Source organism: Paroedura picta, chromosome 10 (assembly GCF_049243985.1).
Source record: "Paroedura picta isolate Pp20150507F chromosome 10, Ppicta_v3.0, whole genome shotgun sequence".
NCBI lineage: Eukaryota > Metazoa > Chordata > Lepidosauria > Squamata > Gekkonidae > Paroedura > Paroedura picta.
The window spans coordinates 81,544,753-81,564,017 of record NC_135378.1 but is presented as its reverse complement, the minus strand read 5'-3'; the positions used below and the strand labels follow the sequence as shown (position 1 = coordinate 81,564,017).

General features: G+C 45.9%; 1 protein-coding gene across 3 annotated transcripts in view; it reads left to right on the top strand.

Annotated features, from left to right (window-relative positions):
• SHROOM3 (shroom family member 3) overlaps nt 1-19,265 on the top strand; it is a 174,853-nt gene that overhangs the window by 27,766 nt on the left and 127,822 nt on the right. The window contains exon 3 of one of the 3 annotated variants that reach the window (XM_077301117.1): nt 4,185-4,339. In XM_077301117.1, the coding sequence (XP_077157232.1) occupies nt 4,185-4,339 (155 nt within the window). Of the gene's footprint in view, nt 1-4,184; nt 4,340-15,883; nt 16,170-16,254; nt 16,441-19,265 lie in introns of those variants that run through there. The other 2 variants (XM_077301119.1, XM_077301120.1) reach the window with 2 other exon arrangements.

The following is a 19,265-nucleotide window of genomic DNA, read 5'->3' as shown; positions in this document are numbered from 1 at the left end:
ACTGCTCCCCCGCCCCAATCTTAGGATAAGCAAGACATACACAAATGTACTTTCTTTTCCTAATTGATGCAGGTTGTAGAATTTCAGTTTTTCACGGTACAGAATCTGTGCTCACCGAGAGCTACGGTTTGTGTTCTGTATGCAAACGAAAAGAGTTTGCAAGTTTGGAGCCTGGAACGGTGATTGTGGACTCTGAGGATGCCGGATCTTGCCTGCTAATCGACATTGTTATGGACTAAGGGTCAATCACAGTCGGGAGCGTCAAAATGTATATAAATTCGCGTCGTTTGTTGTTCTGAGTTCAGTGTTGCTGGGTTGGGTAGAGAGCAGGTTATTGCAAAGAGCAGGGGTAGTCAAACTGCGGCCCTCCAGATGTCCATGGACTACAATTCCCAGGAGCCCCCTGCCAGCATTCGCTGGCAGGGGGCTCCTGGGAATTGTAGTCCATGGACATCTGGAGGGCCGCAGTTTGACTACCCCTGGCAAAGAGCGTCTTCGAGTCGTTACTGGACCCGCAATTTAATCGTTTGGTTGTCTTCGTCCAGGTAATCGACTTATGGACAACCAACCGCTCGGGTTAAGCAAGAAATCCTGTTTCCCTTATTTTGCATTTTTGCCTACCCACCTTTGTAAATTGAGGGGATAAAGCAAAAGACGGTTCTCTAAGCAGAAACGTATGTTGTTGAAGCCCGGAATTCGTCTGTTCAGGCAGGTGGAAAATCAACTTAAAGGCTAAAGCTCCTCTTTGCTATTGGATTATAAACTTGGAGTGTTGGATTAAGAATCCAGAGCTGCCGCAAGGAGTCCGATAAGCAGGCACGATCCCTTTTTGTGTCTTTGATGTCTGCGGCAAATTTGGCAGAGCTGGTTGCTTGCCAGAAGTGACAACAACCGAGTAGGAAATTAAAGAACCGACGGGAGGCTGGCTTTTGCATTGAAGACTTCCAGATCCTGCAACAAGAAATTCCGCATTCTGCTTGCAGAAAGGCTGGTTCCGTAACTCGTTTATGTAGAAAGGAATATTGCTTTCTTGCAAGCAGGGATGCCAGTCCCCAGGTGGTACCTGGGGATCCTCTGGTATTGCCAATTACCTTCAGGTGACGGAGATCAGTTCTCCTAGAGAAAATGGCTGCTTTGGAGGGAGGACTCCATAACATTATACTCCGCTGAAGTTAATGTGTCTGAACTCGTGCCAGGACCTGGCTTCTCGGTCTGGAAGAATGTGGAAGGCCAGATTCGAATCCCCACTAGTGTCATGGAAGCTGGCTAGGTGACCTTGCGCCAGTCATCCTCTCTCAGCCTAACCAACAGGTTTGATTCCCCACTCCTCCATGTGCAGCTGGCTGGGTTCCAGTTCTGTTAAAGGTGTTATCACAGAACAGTTCTGTTAGAGCTCTCTCAGCCCCGCCTACCTGACAGGGTATCTGTTGTGGGATGAGGAAGGGTCCCACAACAGATTTGTAAGGTGCTTTGGGTCTCTTTTGGGTAATGAAAAGTGGAATATAAAAACCCACACATCTTTTTCTTCTCCTCCTCCTCCTTCGCAGACATTTTCTCCAAGAGAAGCTGACCTCCGTAATCTGGAGATGTGACTGTAATTCCATGGGATTCTCCGAGTCCCATCTGGAGGTTGGCATCCCCAGTTGCTTCTCCCTCTTCCAGAAAATAAGACTAGCCACTTTGACTCATAGGCCTGAGAACGTTTTCCATAAACAGCCCAGGCTCTTATAAGCTGCACCTTTGCCCTAAACTCCTCCAAAACTGGCTTCCACGACCTGACCATCCAGCATGAGCCTCACACCGAGATCTCCCCGCACGGCGATTAGAAGTCCAGGCCTGACCTTTTACCTCTCTTCTCTCTCAAGGCCTTCTCAGGTTGCCACAAATCATTGAAGCTGCCTTTGCTGTTTCCTGGTTTCGCTGTTTTCCAGCCTGTCTGTTGAAACAGGTGCTCAGTTCAATGGGTGATGTGTCTCATCCGACTTTTGTTTGCCTTTGCAATCATTGTGATGTTGGCTGAAGGTAGAGCTGTGGATCACATTGCCGGTGTGGCTGCGTTTCCCAGGGGCTTCTGGACCGCTCCCTGTGTGCAAACATTCCACCCAGATGCATTTCCAGCATTATTTCACTGGGAATTTCGTGGATGCTACTGGGGGCTGATTGGAATAAATCTTCAGCTTGGACCCAGATGGCCCAGGATGACTTTCAATGTGAATTGGCAGAATGCCTCCAATTTTGGTTTGGGCAAGTCAACTTTAAGCCAACTAAGTTTAATTTTGGGTATAAGCTTTTGTGTGAATGCACACTTCTTCAGATTATCTGTAGAAGTGTGCTTGCATTGGTGCCTGAACATTTTAGTGTGGAACATCTTGGTTCCCCCTATGCTGCCCTTGCTAGGGCCTTCCTGTTTTAAGGGGGGGGGCATGGGTTTGTTTGTTTTTTTGCCATCTGTCAAGATTTTTTGTGTATTGCAATTAATATAAATAAATAACATCACATATATGGAAACAGAATACAAAACTAAGAATCAAAGCTCAATACATTTAAAACATTAAAACGGAAATGCTAAATTTGCCCAGATCTCTCTATTATGTGGGAAGAAGAAGGTGGTTTTTTCGTACCCTGCTTTTTACTACCAATATCAGGGATCCTCAACCTGTGGTCCTCCAGATGTTCATGGACTACAATTCCCAAATGCTGGCAGGGGCTCATGGGCATTGTAGTCCATGAACATCTGGAGGACCGCAGGTTGAGGATCCCTGCCAATATGGCACCAACGCTGAAGCTTAAGAACATCGTTTCTCAAAATTATAAAATGTTCTCAGGCACTAACATCATATTGTGACGGGCCAAGGTAAATGGGTCCGTGTATCTCACAGCTCTGCCATGAGAAGGGACCTGTGGAATATGAAGTGATACATCACTGTACCTGTCAAGATGAAACGTTCCCTTTGGATGAACAAGCCAAACGGGGAACCACCAACCTGAATGAAAACCCCCTGAACCTCGAAACTGAGCCAGCAAGTCACAGATATCAGCGAACGTGCCAATTAGATGCAACGACTCGAAGGCTTGTTGCTTGAAGCACAAACTTTTGCAACTTTCTCTTGCAGATCTGCATCATATTATCTTAGAAGCAAACTTTTTGGGAGGGCTTTTCTGCTCTTGGGCCAGCCGGCTCACGTCGGTTTGCAACAGAATAAAATACACCACAATGCAATAGTACAATAATACGATAAAATGAAATTGCTAACAGCAAAACGCCAATCCACCCCCCCCCCCAAATTCTCAACAGACCCTTTTCAACTCAATGCCTGGATTTCTAAGCCGCCCCTCTCCAAACAGGTCTGGGGCGGCTTATGACAAGGAGGATAATCTCACACAGTCTTTATTGCTTAGGCCCTGAGTCCTCGAAGAGAGGGCAAAAACATACAAACAGTGATGATGATGATGATTTTGATGATTTTGATGATGATGATGATGATGATGATGATGATGATGATGATGATGATGACGATGATGATGTTACATATGCAATATTGGTTCTGCATTTATGCAAGTTGAAGGCTGGTTAAACGCTGTGCAGCTACAAAAAAAATGCATTCATGAATTGTCAGGCACCTCAAATGAAAGTGAATACTCCAAATGCCGTGTGAAAAATGGGAGCATGAAAGGATGCTGAAAAAAAGAAAACAAATTCAATTCTCCCAGCGGGGTTCACACATGATCATTCCATAACTGCTTGTATAATTTAGCATTGCAATAAAATGCATAGGGATGCGGTGGCACCAGCTTGCTTTGAAATTTCGCAAGAACTGGGTGCTCAGAAATGAATCAAGTCACATGCTGCTGACCAGTAGAATAATTGCCATTCCTTTAGCCAATGGGAAGAAGTATGAATTTGGATTTAGATAAAATTTTATATTTCCTCCAAAGTGGGAGAAAGGTCAAAATACTGCTCTGGTGATAATAGCAGAGAATAATATTCACTGGTTAGTTTTTATACTTTACTCATAATAACAGCTGTATAAGATAATGTACAATTATGACACATAATTCTCCCTTTCCTTTTTTTTTCTATATCCCCCTATTATTCCATATATATTAAAAATAAAAATAAATAGTTAAAAAAAACCAAAATACTGCTCTGACTCTCCATGCTGTTCTCTCTCCCCATTGCCCAGATTGAAGAAGGAGGGAAGGCAGATTTACTGAAAGCCAAACTACAGCCTGGAGACGAACTGGTGAACATCAATGAAGTGGAGTTAAGTAGTTCCCGAAGGGAAGCCATCTCCTTGGTGAAAGGCTCATACAAGACGCTGAAGCTGGTTGTCCGCAGGTAGGGAAGCACAGCAGCTGCTCAAAGTACAAGTGCCTGCAGCCTATGCCTGTTCTTCAGATGCAATCACAGTACGTTGGTCAACATCCAAGTGTACTGGTTCTGCTGAGCTTGCAAAAATGTCTCCTCCCCTACCACCACCTTCAGTTTCGTAGAGATTCTGTGTTTGGACCTTTGTCCTATTGGGTTTGCACTGCCACAGTGGCACTGGTTTCCTGAACGTGCAAAATTTTCCCCCACTTTCAGTTTCTACTACAGGGATTCTCTGGGATTTTCTTCAGGTTCTGCTGGGCTTGTATGGATTTTTTTGCTCCTTTACCCCTTTCATTGGAAACAATGGAGGATAAGAAAAATTGAGTCCAATGGCACCTTTAAGACCAGGGGTAGTTAAACTGCGGCCCTCCAGATGTCCATGGACTACAATTCCCAGGAGCATTCGCTGGCAGGGGGCTCCTGGGAATTGTAGTCCATGGACATCTGGAGGGCCGCAGTTTGACTACCCCTGTTTAAGACCAACAAAGATTTATTCAAGGCGTGAGCTTTTGTGTACACGCACACTTCCTTAGACAAATGCACACGAAAACTCACTCCTTGAATGAATCTCTCTTGGTTTTAAAGGTGCCATTGGTCTCAAATGTTGCTGTGCTACTGCAGACCAACAAGGCTATCTGCTTGAATCTATCTTAATGGAGGATAAGGGCACCTTCTTTGGTGTGCTGTAACTTGGGCCCCTGAAATATAATCCTCACCAGACTCAGTTGGCAGGTAGAGGAGAATCAGCTGGAGATACCCTGGAGATTCCAATCTGCTCTAACTACCACATCATGATACACACATGAAACCTGTTCATTCGGTGGCTAAAATTTCATGGTGGTTTGTGGTTCATGAACTGAACTGCATTTTCCCGGTTCGTGCACATCCCTAGACACCCCGCCACCACACACAGAGAGCTGTTTCGACACTTGTAAAGGCAAACAGGGGGAGGGGGGGGACCCAAACAGTGCTTCGGCAAGCTTTGCTCTGTGCCCTATCAGGATCAGGCCCTCTCTGCATTTTTGGATCATTTTTTAATCTAAGTGGCATCCCAGTGACAGAGACAGGGACACCATCACATCTAGTTTGACCAGAAGAGGCCTTGGCTTATTGTTTAGTTTGATGTCAGGGCTTCATCCAGACATCACTGGATGAAGTCTATTAGCTAATCACACGTACTCAGCCAGTGTACACCCAACACGACAAGGTAACTATGAGTAGTTAAGGGAGGCGACAAGGTAACTGAGTAGTTAAGGGAGGAGGCTTCTAATTTGACGAGGCGGGTTTGGTTACCTGCTCCTCCACATGCAGCTAGTTGGGTGGCCTTGGGCTCATCACAGCCCTGATAGTGCTGTTCTATCAGAGCTTCCCTAGGCTCACCTCAGCCTCACAGGGTGCCTGGTTTGAGGAGGAGAAGAAGGGAAGGCGATTACAAACTGCTTTGAGACTCCTGTAGTTAGTGAAAAGCGGTGTGTCAAAACCAACTCTTCTTCTTCTTCAGAAATATCAGGGCTCTTTCAGCCTCACCTCCCTCACAGAGTGTCTGTTGTGGGGAGAGGAAAGGGAAAGTGAATGTAAGCTGCTTGGAGACTCCTTTGGGTAGAGAAAGGTGGCATGTAAGAATCAACTTCTTCTTCAGTAACATCAGGGTTCTCTCAGCCTCACCCACCTCACAAGGTGTCTGTTATGGGGAGAGGAAAGGGAAGACGAATGTAAGCCGCTTTGAGACTCCTTCAGACAGTGAAACGTGGTGTGTCAAAACCAACGCTTCTTCTTCTTCTGGCATTGCCTGCTGACACCAGTGCTGACTAGCAAGTAAACTTAAGTGTATTTCTCCTTCCTTCTCTCTACAACACAGGCGTGTGTATTTGTCTGAACAGGCCCCTTAAGGTCGCGGGAGAGAATTCTCTCTCCTCACCTACCACAAATGGGTCTTGCTTTCCTTGTGGCCCCAGCAGTGGAGGTTCACTGTCCACGAGAAAGGAAGCAAATGCCGAGGTGTAGGCAGGTGCTCTTTCGTTGTTTCCTGAACCTATATTTAGAACCAGCTTCTCCCTCTTCCCACCCTCCAGAAAAAGGAATTCTGCCTGCAGAGGTAAAGTTGTTCACCTTGCAAAGAACGCTGTGCTTCCTGATTGCCTTATCTGAGCTAGCATCGGGTCAAAAACAAATCCAAACGCCATGGAGCAGCAGCAGCGTCAATGCTAGCCAAGCAGGAGTGGCTGGTTGGCTGGCCCCTTTCAGCTGGAACAATCGGCTCACATTCCATTAGCATCACCTGAGCGGCATGGCCAGCAACGGATGGGATGCCTCCCGTTTCTAGTTGAAGCTATTTCAGAGCCATGTTCACCAAGGCCGGCCTTTTCTCCAGTGGCAGAGATTCTCTGCTATTCTGTTCGACTCTTAAGGCAAAAACAAGCAAAAAATCCCCCCTTCCCTTGCAGGAGAAGAAATTGTGCAAAAATGCAATTTAGTTGCCTGATTTATTTTTTAAATATGAACTAGAATTCTGGTTTTCTGGGTCCCAGAACTGGGTGCACAGTTTTCAGTGCTCCATTACAGACAGCAATTGAGAGACAGTGTGGTATAGTGGTGAGCGGGTCAAGTGAAGTTCTGGGAGACCCAGGTTCAAATCCCTACTCATGTCATAGAAGCTTGCCCAAGGTCAGTCCCAAGGGTTTAGCCAAGTCTACCTTACAGGGTTGTCTTGAGGATGAAATGGGGGAGAGAATTATGCAAGCTACTTTGGGTCTCCATTGGGGGAAAGGGTGTGTGTAAATGAAGAAGAAGAAGAAGAAGAGAGTTGGTTCTTATATGCTGCTTTTCTCTACCCAAAGGAGGCTCAAAGCAGCTTACAGTCGCCTTCCCTTTCCTCTCCCCACAGCAGACACCCTGTGAGCTGGGTGAGGCTGAGAGAGTCCTGAGATTGGTGAAGAAGAAGAAGAGCTGGTTCGTATATGCCGCTTTGAGGTGAGGCTGAGAGAGCCCTGATATCACTGCTCAGTCAGAACAATTTTATCAGTGCTGTGACTAGCCCAAGGTCACCCAGCTGGTTGCATGTGGGGGAGTGCAGAATCGAACCTGGCATGCCAGATTAGAAGTCCGCACTCCTAACCACTGCACCAAACTGGCTCTCACCAGTTGAAGTTGATGGCCAGCTACCAGAAGTGAAACAATGATTAGGATCCATTCAAGAATTACAAAATTTACAAAATCCAGGAAGCATTGCATCCTCCCACATTCCTCACAATTTGTTTTATTTGGGACAATGTGACTGTAAGGTGATGGTAGTGATATGTAATGGGATTTTGAGTTTAACCCCCAGGTCTTGGGATGAGATAGTTGCCAGGGCAGCATTTCACGAGCAGGAATGTTTCACACTTGGATGGAGACAGATGGGGCCAGCAGCAAATGGTGGGGTGGGATCCGTTGATCACTGGCATAGACAGTTTTATTTCTCCTATGTTTTTGTGAACTACAACTGAATTCGAGGGGACTGGTTGGCTGTTTTGGCAAAGAATTATCATATGGCTGCATTTGGATGTGCGACACAGTTTATTAATTTAACAGAATTAACCATTGCTTTATATTCTTACTGTCATGATGGTTAGTTCTTAGTCTGAGGAAGAGTGCTTGCTCTCGAAAGCTCCCACCTTGAATAAATCTGTGTTGGTCTTAAAGGTGCCACTGGACTCTGATTTTGTTGTGCTACTTCAGACCAACACGGCTACCCATTTGAATCTATCCTCCCCTCATGTAACATCTCTGCTCGCTTTTCTATTTACATCATTCTAATCCCTTTTACAAAGCCAGTCCATGAATGTAAAAGACTGCACTGCAGCAGAAATGACTTGCCTGAATCAGATGGTTTCCAGATATTTCCTTCTTATTTACTTCCCGTTGCTTGCAATAACGTTATCTACAAGGGAATAGCCCCAAGGAAACGCCCAAAGGAAATTTGCAGTTGCAGTGCACTTCGTAAGACAACGAAGAGAAAGCAGTTTACAAACATTTCTCCCTTCCTCTCCACAGAGCAGATCCCCTGTGAGGTTGGTGGGTCTGAGAGAGTTCTAAGAGAACTGCTCTGTGAGAACAGCCCTAAGAGAACTGTTACTGGTGCAGTCCAGCGGCCAGCCAATCGCCTTCCGTCCCCCACCCCTGATCACTCCATCCTCCTTCCACTTCCCTCCGAGGCTCGGAGGCTGCAGGTCCCTGCCCCAGGAGAGCTCCCCCTGCTGGTGAGTTCCCTAAGAACTGCCTGCAGCCTTTCCAGGACCTGGGGGGAGGGGGAAGCCGTCTGCAGAATTCTTCCATCCACCCCCCATCTAGCGCCTGCTGTATTCCTGAATGTAACAGGCTTGTCCCCTAGTTTTTATATATTTGAGAAAGGTTATGGTGTACATGTTTTACTGATATTTCTGTGACCTATAGGGGAAAGAAGTGTCCCCTTTTTCTGTTTTTTAAAATATTTTTAGTTATCTTCAACTCTGTTTAGTAAGTTGTTTATTTATTTTTATACTTTTGTGTCCCTCACCCTCCTTGGTTCTCACCTTGTTTTTCAGGTGGGCTTTTTTGTGTTTTTTTCTTCTTTTCTGTTGTTTGACTAACACTAGCAAGCCATGATCACACAGCCCCTCCAAACCCACCACATCCAAAATATATGTAATCTGTATAAAACCTTTTTAAATCTCTTGCTGAGATACCCGACTCTATCTTTCTTCTGTGATTACCCTGAGACCTTCAGTTTTGGATATGGAAAAAGAAAACGTGTTAGGAGATCTTTCTTTCTTTTTACCATTAAAAGTTTTAAATCTTGCACATTTGTCAGAAATGGAGGGGGGGTTCATAACTATGCTGCCACACACTTGTGATCTTGAAGAGGAAGATAACATGAGTTTTCCCAATGTGACCATGTGTCATTAGGTAAGACTTCTTAAAATAGCTATGGCATGTGCTTGCTTGTCACCCATGTTTTGAGAACAGAAGTTACCAGAAAACATCCCCCCCTACACCCATAGTTAGCTTACTCACAAATTGTTTCCAAACGGCAAATTAAAAAGTGCCTACCAAAAGAAACAGCAACAATACATTCTTAAAAATAAAAAAAACTAAACATTTTTGCTTTAGGATGCTTTGGGCTGATCCTGCGTAGAGCAGGGGGTTGGACTAGATGGCCTGTATGGCCCCTTCCAACTCTATGATTCTGTGATTCTATGTATTAAAACAGTAACCATAGAATTGTCATTAGAAGAGGTCTGCTTGATCAGACCAGTGGTCCATCTAATCCAGGATCTTGTCTCACACAGTGGCCAACCAGGTCCTCTAGAGCAGGGGTAGAGCAGTGTTTGCTGGCAGGGGCTCATGGGAATTGTAGTCCATGAACATCTGGAGGACCACAGGTTGACTACCCCTGCTCTAGAGGGCCAACAACAGGGCACAGAGGAGGCTGAGGCCTTCATAAGAACATCAGAAGAATCCTGCTGGATCAGACCAGTGGTCCCTGTAGTCCAGCATCCTGTCTCACACAGTGGCCAACCAGGTCCTCTGGAGCAGTGGTCCCCAACCTTTTTATCACCGGGGACCACTCAACGCTGGGGACCACTCACTGGGGACCACTCAACGCCTTTTACTGAGGCCCGGTGGTGGGGGGGGGATAGTTTACTCCTCTACTCTCAACCACTGCCCTAGCGCTCTCTGATCGCTATGGTAATGTTTAAACATCCCTTCAAAATAAGATACAGACACGCCACAACAATGAAGTGTGTTGTAAAGGGCTGGGGTGATGAAGTAAAGGGCTGGGGGGGGGGGAGAAAGCGTCCTTCGGGGCCCACCTCCAATTAGTCGAAGGGCCACATGTGGTCCGCGGCCCACAGGTTGGGGATCGCTACTCTGGAGGGCCAACAACAGGGCAGAAAGGCTGAGGGTTTAAATTACATGTGTAACAATATCAGCTACACATCAGGGGAAAATTTTTCACAGAGTAGTTCAGCAGTAGAATGCACTGCTTAAGGAAGTGGTGAACTCTCACTCACTGACAGTCTTCAAGCAGCGGCTGGACAGATACTTCTGAATGTTTTAGGCTGATGCTGCATTGAACAGGGGGGTTGGACTAGATGGCCTGTCTGGCCTCTTTGATTCTATTGTTGGAATAGCATCCCAAGTATTATTTCTCTACTTTCACACCCATCTTTCAGCAGGTGGGGTTTATGACAGGCATCTGGCCCTATGACGTTCCCACTGGCTCGTAAAGAGTTAATAAGCTGGAGAGAACATAACCAGAGAAAACACTTATAAAATTTCACTTACACAGCTTTAACATGCTTATCTAAATGACTCATTGACACCAGGGAGTGTGAAAAGGAGCATTTTATAGCATTTTGAAACTGGTCAGACCAAAAGCAGAATAGTAGGAGACAGTAATAGTAGAAAGCTTTAGACAGTGTGATAGATGGAGAGATCTTATCCTTAAAGCAGATCTGGTAGATTTGCTTGTGATTCTATGAGGACCCTCACCCTCCACATGGCTTTCTTTCCCCTTAAACCTGCCATCTCTTCTGTTTTCTATCCTCAATACATTTTTTTCCATCTCCAAGTTCTGTCCGTTTGGTTTATTGCCTCGCCGTTCACCCAGCCTCAGTCCTTATTCTGTGATTTGATTGAGGAAATGAACTTTATCCTGCACAGACTTGATAAAGTTGCTTCAAGCTGTCTGTGATTTGTTTCCTTACAAGGGAAAAAAATTAAAATCTGGCGTGAAAGTTTGTTTAGGTTTGTAAATGCGTAATTCTTACTGGAACGCACACTAACAAAAACAGAAGAAGGGGTCAAAACCACTGAAGGCAAAGCCAGTTGAATGGCTCGTGAGATTGGACATATGTCCAAGCTGACTAATTTCTCCAGTAGGGATGTGAATTCGGCTACCAGAAACCTTTGCTGGCTTTCTTGACCTCTCCCAACTATATTACCATCATAAAGTGTGTCGTCATTAACCATGGCTCTGAAATTTGTACTGCAGCAAGCATTTATGATAGTGAGATTTAATGCTGTCCCCTCTGCTGTTCTCCAAGGGAGATTTTCAGGGCCATTCCGCACCCGATAAATATAGCATAATGCTTACCTTCTGCAGACGCCGTATTTTTGCACAACGTCGCCAACAACCAGCATGCAAGCAGCAAACTGGTAGCTACATCCTCCATTTTAAAGCACTAGCTGGGGAATCGCATGAAGTGGATTCCCCAAACTATGTAGTGCGAGCTAGAGGAGAGCAACCAGCAAGCCACATGCCAAGGAAATGTGTGGAGCCAAAGTAGTGCTGTCTCCGCCTCCAGCACCCACCCTCGCACCCGCTTCCCTCTCCCTTCTCCTGGGGACGGTTTTGTTTTTTAAGCAAACTGCCTGGAGCAAGGAATAGGTGTTAAATCATTCAGGCAAAGCAAAAAAAAATCCCCCCCTGTTAAAACACAAAGCATGTCTCTCTAAAGTCCACCCCCCTCCCAAAAAAAAACCCAATCAGGCTCGAGATGCAAGGCTCATGAATCCAAACGGGGTGGCATTAAAAGTTTTTACTTTAAAAAATGGAGAAGTCTTACTTACAAAACGTTAGCTGGCACTGTGGGCCCTTTAAAACATGGAGAAAGATGATTGGCTGCCTGGCTTGATTGATAGATGGAGGAGAGCCGCGTGTAAAGCAGCTTCCACCATTTTAAGCAGGCATGCAGAATGCTAAGAAGTACAAGAAGGCGGCAGTCGAAAGCAAGAGAGCCAGAAGGTGAGGAATGGCCAGAGGCATGTTATTTTTTCGCATTATGTCATTTCACTGGCGTAATGCTATTTTTTTCAACGTGCGGAACTGCCCTTAGAAATGACCTACTCTGAAAGAACATGTCCCTGGAATTCTGGCAGTGCTGAAACCCTCTTACATGTGTATTTCCGTGGTCCCTTCCACATCATTGTTTGTGGGCAGCTCACAACCCCCTTTTTTCTAAACAACATGGATTTGTTGATGAGACTCAGATCATCTTACTACGAAACAAAAACTCTCTAGCAATTGAATCGGTTGCCAAGTTTCTACAGCTGGCTATGAGGTCTCATAATGACCAGACAATTAACACTTTGTGATGTATTTTTTGCCTTCCTTTTTGTTTGTCAATAAAGGTCTCCTGTTTCTGACATATTTCCCCAGCTTGTAGCTCTTGATTGTACTACAAACCAAACACTGCTACTTTCACAAGCTCTGTCTTGCAAAAAAATACATTATATTCTGCACAGACATGGCCCGTAGACCTCTTAGGTGTTCTTGATCAAAGCTCTTTAATGCCAAACCACTCCTTTAAAAAAAATCAGCTCCTTTGTCAGACAAATTTAACAGAATACACAGACGCTCTTTCATGTTCACTCCTTAATCCCAATGAAATGAATGTTGATCGTAGAGAATTAATTGACTAGTGTGCTATCCTTTGTAGGTCTGTTGACCCTTTTAGCTTTGTCGAAGTCAAGGCACTTAGAAAGGCATAACTCTGTTTGGGGTTGCATTGCACATCACCCTACCAAGTGGCCATCTTCTCTACTTGCGTTTCATCTCTTGATCATTTTGAACAGTATTTTATATAGATAGGTGTTGAATTAAGTTTGCGTCCAGTGGCAAACTTTGAAGGTATGTAGATGTTGTCTTGGCTCTAAAAACCTGGTTTAGAACGGTACTTCAAAAGGGTCCAGAGGGTCTTGAAGAAGGTCTATATCAGGGGTAGTCAAACTGCGGCCCTCCAGATGTCCGTGGACTACAATTCCCAGGAGCCCCTGCCAGCATTCGCTGGCAGGGGCTCCTGTGAATTGTAGTCCACGGACATCTGGAGGGCCGCAGTGACTACCCCTGGTCTATATGCTTTGTAAGGGAACTAGGCTTGGGGAATACAATCCAATGCGAAGATTTCTCCAACTTTTTACATTCCTCAGTCAGGTTAGAAAGCCTTTCTCCCTGTGACCAGAGGCGAATGAATTAGGCCCAGAAATTCATTAAGCCTCTCGTATTTATTTTTTTTTTAAGGTAGAAAAATGTCAGTACACTAATTCACAAACCTTTTTGGCCTAATCTTCACTTCGTTCCCTGAAGCAGTAATGCTGTGAGCTTTGGCACAATTAAAGCAACTAAATCCAATATATATATATATATATATATATTTGTGTGTGAATGAAATCAATTAGCAGATGGATTTGGTTCCAGCGATTCTGAATCAAATCATCACGGCGGACAACTTGCCAAAAAAGCACGCATTAGTGTTCTGCTCAAGTTGGGATTGTGCAAGATTACCATTTTTTGTTTCCCTCCTGCCCCTTTTCATTGTGCTTCAGATGAAATGTACCAGTCTGGGAGATCTAAAATCTCAAATGTGGAATATGACCTTATCATGTCTGGCTTAATCCATTATTTCTGCCATAAAAGACTATATTGTTACATATGCACCATTTCTCCGAGCGATGGGCAACGTGGACCCTGTTTGGAGGGAAGGACCTCTGGAGGCTTATGGTGTTATGTCTAGTTTTCCCTTTATTTCTTCTTCTTTTTATCCTTTAGCTGGTGATGGGTGGAGCAGGTTGCCCTCTCAGCCAATACGCTGCTGTAGGTGCCGCTGGATTTTTTGCCTTGTTTATAATATGTTTCCACTCTTGGTGGCCGTATGGATAGGCGATCGCTGGTTTCTAAGGTCTTCCTTGATCTGGTTAAGCCATTTTTTCTTTGGCACCTTTATTTGGAAAGATACAGGGAGAAGACAGCTAGAGGTAGGGCATTACAACACCGATGGAATTATAGCTCATCTCCCGACTACAGCGATCAGATCCCCACGAGAAAAGGGATCATGGGAATTGTAGTGCATTTTCCAATGGGTGCAGAATTTCTTAGGTCCAAAAGATCATAGAATCATAGAGTTGGAAGGGGCCATACAGGCCATCTAGTCCAACCCCCTGCTCACACGTTTAAATCTTTGATGCTGTCCAAGTACGCACACTTAAAATTTCAACTTTCTCTCTGGAGTATCTTCCTGATACTTCAGATCCTCCATTTCAAGGGAGGATGTACGAATACCTTGTTTCCAGTAATCAGGGCGTCTTGGAAAACACAAGTGCTGTATCTTAGCTTTCTACCTACATTTAGGTAGGAAATATCATATGCATCACCATAGGATTGGCGAGACTTATCTTGGCAGTAGTATGTGTGAAAAAGATTTGGGGTTCTTAGTAGACCAGACACTGAACATGAGTTGGCAGTGTGACTCAGTAACTAAAAAGGCAAACGGGATTTGGGGCTGTATTAAAAGAAGCATAGTGTCCAGATCACGCAAGGTGATGGTACCACTTTACTCTGCTCTGGTAAGACCTCACTTGGAGTACTTTCAGTTTTGGGCACCACAGCTGAAGAAAGATGTAGAGAAACTGGAGCATGTCTAGATGAGAGCTACGAAGACGGTGAGGGCTTTGGAGACCAAGATGTATGAGGAAAGATTGAGGGAATTTGGTCTGTTTAGCCTGGAGAGAAGATGATTAAGAGATGATATGATAATCATCTGCAAATACTTGAAGGGCTGTCATATAGAAGATGGAGCAAAGTTGTTTTCTGTTGTCCCAGAGGGTCAGACCAGGACCAACGAGTTGAAATTAATACAAAAGCATTTTCAGCTAAACATCCGGAAGAAGTTCTTGACAGTTAGAGGGGTTCCTCAGTGGAACAGGCTTCCTTGGGAGGTGGTGGGTTCTCCTTTGAAAGTTTTTAAGCAGAGGCTAGATAGTCATCTGACAGAAATGCTGATTTTATGAACTTAGGGGCAGATTGTGAGTGGGTGGGCAGGAAGGGATGTGCCAGGGTTTGTCTCTTGTGGCCCTTCCTTGCATACCCAGGGAATTCCTATTTGCGACTGTGGGATGGAAGGTGAATTCCCTCTTAGGCCGGGCTGGATTCTGGAGATTTTTGGCAGGGGGATCCCTTGGGCATGAAATTGGGGTTGCCGTGGGTGGGCAGGTAGTTGTGAGTTCCTGCATAGTGCAGGGGGTTGGACTAGATGACCCTGGAGGTACCTCCCAACTCTGATTCTACGATTCTAAGGTTATAATTGGATGACAGTCCAGCATCAGCTAAGGCATAACATCCCTATGAAAGGAACTGAACAATAAAACAGGATAAAACAGGTGAAATCCATCAAATTTCCAAACACGGGGGCAGGCCAGTATTTGGATAAGGTATCCATTTAACCCTGGCCACAAGAGAGAAAAGGATCTAAAAAGGGGGGACATCCCAACACTTTCCACACAGTGGCTTTGGAGGGTTTAGTGTTAAGATGAGCCAGCGCTAGATGAGTGTTGCTTTTTCCTGCTATGTACGTATCTTAGTGTTGCAACCTCGTTCCTCAAAAACCAGCAGCAGAAAATGACTCACGCTCCCCCCACTCTCTGCTCTGTCAATCTCTCCCTTACATCACTACCATTTCACCCCTTGTCAGCCCGGCTTGTTGTCAATTGGCAGGTAGGAGAATAGTAATCTGAGCCGTCTCTAGCAGCCTGCAGTTCTGGTGTCCTGCCTGGCTGCCGGCTCAGTACAAGGAGTGCCTCGAGAGAATCCACCTGCACCCTCAGCTCCCTGCCGGCCGCCTCTTGGGTTCCTTCTCTCCCCGAGACCTCAACGTTCAATCCTGCTTTCTTTGGCTTTCCATTCGAGATGACTGCAAGGGCCAGGCACTGCCTCCTTTCCGTGAGCAGCGATCCAAACCGGCGGGGAAGAGAAACATGATTTAGCCTGGGATTTGGGAAGGTAAGCAGTCTTGGGTTTCACTTGACTCCAGCGAAGATAAAAACACAGAGATAGCGTCGGCTGTATACATGTTAAAGTGCGCCGAGTTCTTGGCAGAGCTGGAGAGAAGGGAGGCGGAGAAGGAGGAGGTGGAAATCTCTGGAATCCAGGTGGCGAGTGAATCCGCAGGTCTCCTGAAGCAGGCAGACAGGTCGCCAGGGAATCTTGCTGGACATAAAAATGAGGCATTCCTTTGTTGAAGCTTTGTGCGTGAGCTGAAACCCGGGCAGAGGTAAGGAAGCCCTGTATTGTTTGCAAAGGGGGAAATAGGAAAGACATAGCCTAGAGTCCTGGAATCACTTTCTGGCTGTCTGCAAGGCGATTAAAGTGTTAAGCCTCAAAATATGCACCGAATCACTAGCAGATTTACCTGCATGGACCGGTGCTTTCAGGGCCTATCTGGGCATTCCTCCGAAGCTGGAAAATTCTGCTGGCAGCTCCGTGCTTTATAAGATGAAGAGAAGGGAGAACTTAGGCCGAATGTAAGTGGGTGGGCAGAAAGGACTGTGTCGGTGCTTGGCTTTTTGCGATCCTTTCTTGCATGCCCAGGGAAATGCTGATTGCCACTTTGGGGTCGGGAGGCAAATTTCCTCCAGGTCAAACTGGCCAGGGATTCTAGTTGGGGGGGGGATGGACATCATCTAGGCATGGAATTGGAGTCACTGTGAGTGGGCAGGTAGTTGTGAATTTCCTGCATTCCGCTGGGGGTTGGACTAGATCAGGGGTAGTCAACCTGTGGTCCTCCAGATGTCCATGGACTACAATTCCCATGAGCCCCTGCCAGCAAACGCTGGCAGGGGCTCATGGGAATTGTAGTCCATGGACATCTGGAGGACCACAGGTTGACTACCCCTGGACTAGATGCCTCTGGAGATCCCTTCCAACTCTGTAATTCTATTCTATGATGAATTTGCAAGCCAGGTTTCTAGCTTCGCTGGGAGAAAATCAGTAGGCGGGTTCTTTCCTTGCGTGGAAAGGAAACAATGGGAAATCTTGACTGGTTAGTAAGTTGGCTTTGACGTATGGCCAAACTGTTTAAGTATGCGTCCTGTATCCTATGGAGGCGTGGGAGAGAGTTCTGCAGGTGTTCATCTAAACTTCTCCATCTCCAGGACAAGAAATGTTTTGACTGGGAGGAGATCCCTGGAGGGGGGTGGAAGGGTTCAATTCCCCTTGTCCTTGGGGGGAAAATCAGACTGTCCACTGTTATATGCACAAATGGGCAGACGAGTGATCCAACAACTCGTGTGGCTGCCACCACCATGACTTCCTTGATCCTTACCCTTTTTGTTTCCGGCTGGTACCCACTGAGAGAGTAGTATTATGCGAGGGAACCAACAGGGCTTCCTGCATCACACGTCTGGGACGACCCTTGCAGTCCCCTTACATCCGGTACCTGACTTTAATAGCAGTGGGCGAAAGATTACGCCTAATTTGATGTTATTTCATTTCTGTTCTTGGCTGCTGTTGTTGTTTTAAAGTGAAGCCAACCATGTAGGTCAGCCTTTCTCCACTTATTTACCCTTGAGAAACCCCTGAAATATTCTTCAGGGTTCGAGAAAGACCGGAAGTGGCGCAATCGTGCAGAATACCGATTAAGAACAATCATAACGGTCTTTCTCGAATGTTTTACCATTGAGAACCCACCGAAACATTCTTCGGGGGGTTGAGAAGCCCCAGAAATGGCACCATTGTGCAGAATATGGTTGGGAGGCAGAGCTGTGGACACGCCCACCCGGGGACCCTCCCCTTCTCTACCCCTCCAGGCCCATCATTGGCCATTTTGGGAGGGGGGGCCGGTGGGTCAACATAACCACATATGGTCATCTCACCCGATAACTTTAGCAAATTTATAAAATATATACAAATGAATTAACTCCCACCCATTCGGGAAATCCTTCGAGGGCTTGATCTTCTATGGAATGAAAGGTGGGATTCACAAGTAATTAATTAATTCCCCACTTCTCCTCCACACGAAGTCTACTGAATGACCTTGGGCCAGTCCCAGTTCTCTCTGAACTCCCTCCGCCCCACCTATTGCACAAGGTGACTGTTGTGGGGAGATGAAGGGAAGGTGATTGTAGGCCACTTTGAGACTCATGAGGCCTGCTGAGTGTCCCAGTTGGGCCAGTCCCAGTTCTCTCAGAGCTCTCTCAGCTCCCACTGCCTCACAGAGTGCCTGTGATGGGGACAGGAAGGAGGGCAACTGTAAGCCACTTTGAGACTCCTTGGTCTGGGAAAAGTGGGGGATAAAGATCCACTCTTCTTCTGCCCAGCAAGCAGGGATTTGAATCCAAGTCTGTCAAATTCAGCTCCCAATACTTTATGCGGTATGATGCAATAGCTCTCTTCATGTTTGGTGATAGTCATTTATATTTGTTTGTTTGCTTATTATATTTGTATACCGCCCTCCCCTGATAGACAAAAAGGGAGTGATTCAAAACATGCAAAATGGAACAAGTAAAAACCCCTTGTTATATCTCCTCCCATAGCACTTCCATAATTCTTGACGTGTTTTTGAAGAGCCTTCATCTTCTTACTCCAAGTTCATATCTGTATTGGTGAGCTCCAAGTTTACACTGGATGAGTCTGGATCCAGTAATCTACACACCTTCTATTTCCCAGTTTTTTTTTAATTATGTAACTGTGGACCTTGAACCATGACTTAATCTACTGTTTTTGCAGTGTAAGAATTAGCCCAGACTGGGATACAATGCAGTTTTATCGTTATGGAGAGGTGGTTACTTTATCCAGTAACGGTGTTGTTTTACAGCATAGACTGAGGTTGATATCTTTGAAGCATGCTGCTCCTGATACTTTAGCCTAGGGGTGGCCGAAGTGTGGCTCTCCAGATACCCATGAACTACAAATCCCACGAGCCCCGGCCCCCTGCTGCCAAAGATTCCCCCCTCCTCCACATGCAGCCAGCTGGGTGGCCTTGGGCTCATCACAGCCCTGTTAGTACTGTCTTACACAGCAGTCCTGTCAGAGCTCTCTCAGCCCCACCTCTCTCACAGGGTGCCTGTTGTGGGGAGAGGAAGGGAAGGTGGTTGTAAG